We start from the raw sequence: 1,681 nt of genomic DNA, 5'->3' as shown, positions 1-1,681 counted from the left end.
GAGAAAGAAAGAGAGAAATAGAAAGTGAAAATGAGTGAAAAAAGAGTGAACGAGAGAGAGAAAGAGAGGAAGATGGAGAAACAGATAGAAACAAAAAGAGAAAAGTCAGAGCAAGAAAGGAATAAAGAGAAAAACAAACAGAGAGAAAAAAAGAGAAAGAAAAAGAGATAAAAAAAGGGAGAGCAGAAGAGAGAGAGAGAAAAAAAAGAGAGAAAGAAAGAGAGGGAGAAAGAGAGAAACTGTGAGAATTGAGCGCAATGAAAGAGTTATAAACCAGTGGATGAAGTAGGTGTGGCACTAGATGTATAAAATGTGTTTGTTGTGTGTATGCGCGTGTGCGTGTGCGTGTACTTACGCAACGTATGTGTGTGTACGTGTGTGCGCGTGATATATAGGCTGTATGTGAAGTATTGATGTATTTGGACGGGTTTGGGAATGTGTGAATATATGTGAGAATGTGTTTACATATGTATATATATATATATATGTAATATATATGTTTGTGTGTGTGTGTGTGTGCGTGTGTGTGCGTGCGTGTGTGTGTGCGTGTGGTTTGTTGTTAGTGGGGAAGGTGGAGATGGTTGCAAGCAATTTGTATGCATATTTATTGCTGGTCTTCGCATAGCTATGGAGATGAGGGTGATGATGATGACGATGATGATGACTATGTTGATGACGACGACAATGATGATGTTGTTGTTTTTTTGTTGTTGCTGCTGATGATAAGGATGATAAAATTTAACTGAAAATTGAAAACTGTTTTAATAACCGCAAACTGTACGAAGACTAGAAGGAGTAATTAAATTTAAAATAAAGGAATAAACCGAATGAATAAATTAATGAATAAATTAATGAACAAGGGAACAAAAAACGAATAAACGAACGAACGAACGAACAAACGAACAGACGAATGAATGACTGATCAATCGTGTTAACATGTTAATGGACAGGATAGGCTTAACTTAATTATTCGCCAGCTTTCTCAGCTTTCTGCAGATGACGACGATGACGACCAAGAAGATGATATAATAATAATAACAACAACAAAAATAATAATAAAAATCAATGTTATAATCAAAATGTAATTGATGGTCGAAAAGTTGATTTTGGTAAACTTAAAGTTGTAAGTTTACAACGTTGTGAGAAAAATTTGAGATCGGTTAGAAATAATTTATCTGGTTGATAAACATTTATAAAAAGTGGAAAAATAATTCGAAATTTAATAAACTAATAAATAATATCAATTAAATTATTAAATTAAATTAAATAAATTAACAAAAATTAAAAATATATTTTTAATCTCACCGCAGAATGAGATAGTAGCCAATCTCGACCTCTCCAAGGGCGGGGCCCAGTGTCTCCAAATCCCATGGCATGCCGGGTAGGTCACGCCCTAAATTACGTCATCATAATCTTCGTCGTCATCATCATCATTATGGTCATCGCTGTTGTCATCGTCACCATCAACGTCATTCTCATCGTCATCATCTTCATCATTTGTTGCCTTATACACTCTAACATCTAACTAATCGCACATCCATCTAATCATCCGTTCATTCTTTTATTAATTCCTGTATTTATTCATTCCTCCCTTCCGTCCACCAACCTCGACCAATCCCTGCATGATCCTCACAATCATGGCCACCCCGAAATGGATCCTGCATGCACCCGGAAGTAGGAG

General features: G+C 35.7%; 1 protein-coding gene across 1 annotated transcript in view; it reads right to left on the bottom strand.

Moving 5' to 3' along the window:
• The window catches only part of HELRODRAFT_141392 (hypothetical protein), a gene marked incomplete at both ends in the record, with an annotated part of 9,405 nt that extends 7,724 nt beyond the window's left edge, over window positions 1–1,681 (bottom strand). Inside the window, 2 exons of the mRNA XM_009020071.1 lie at window positions 1,306–1,393; window positions 1,607–1,681. Coding sequence (XP_009018319.1) covers window positions 1,306–1,393; window positions 1,607–1,681 — 163 coding nt within the window. The remainder of the gene's footprint in view (window positions 1–1,305; window positions 1,394–1,606) is intronic.

The sequence above is a fragment of the Helobdella robusta genome, assembly GCF_000326865.2.
Source record: "Helobdella robusta unplaced genomic scaffold HELROscaffold_26, whole genome shotgun sequence".
NCBI classification, from domain to species: Eukaryota; Metazoa; Annelida; class Clitellata; order Rhynchobdellida; family Glossiphoniidae; genus Helobdella; species Helobdella robusta.
This window is presented reverse-complemented; position numbering and strand designations above follow the sequence as displayed.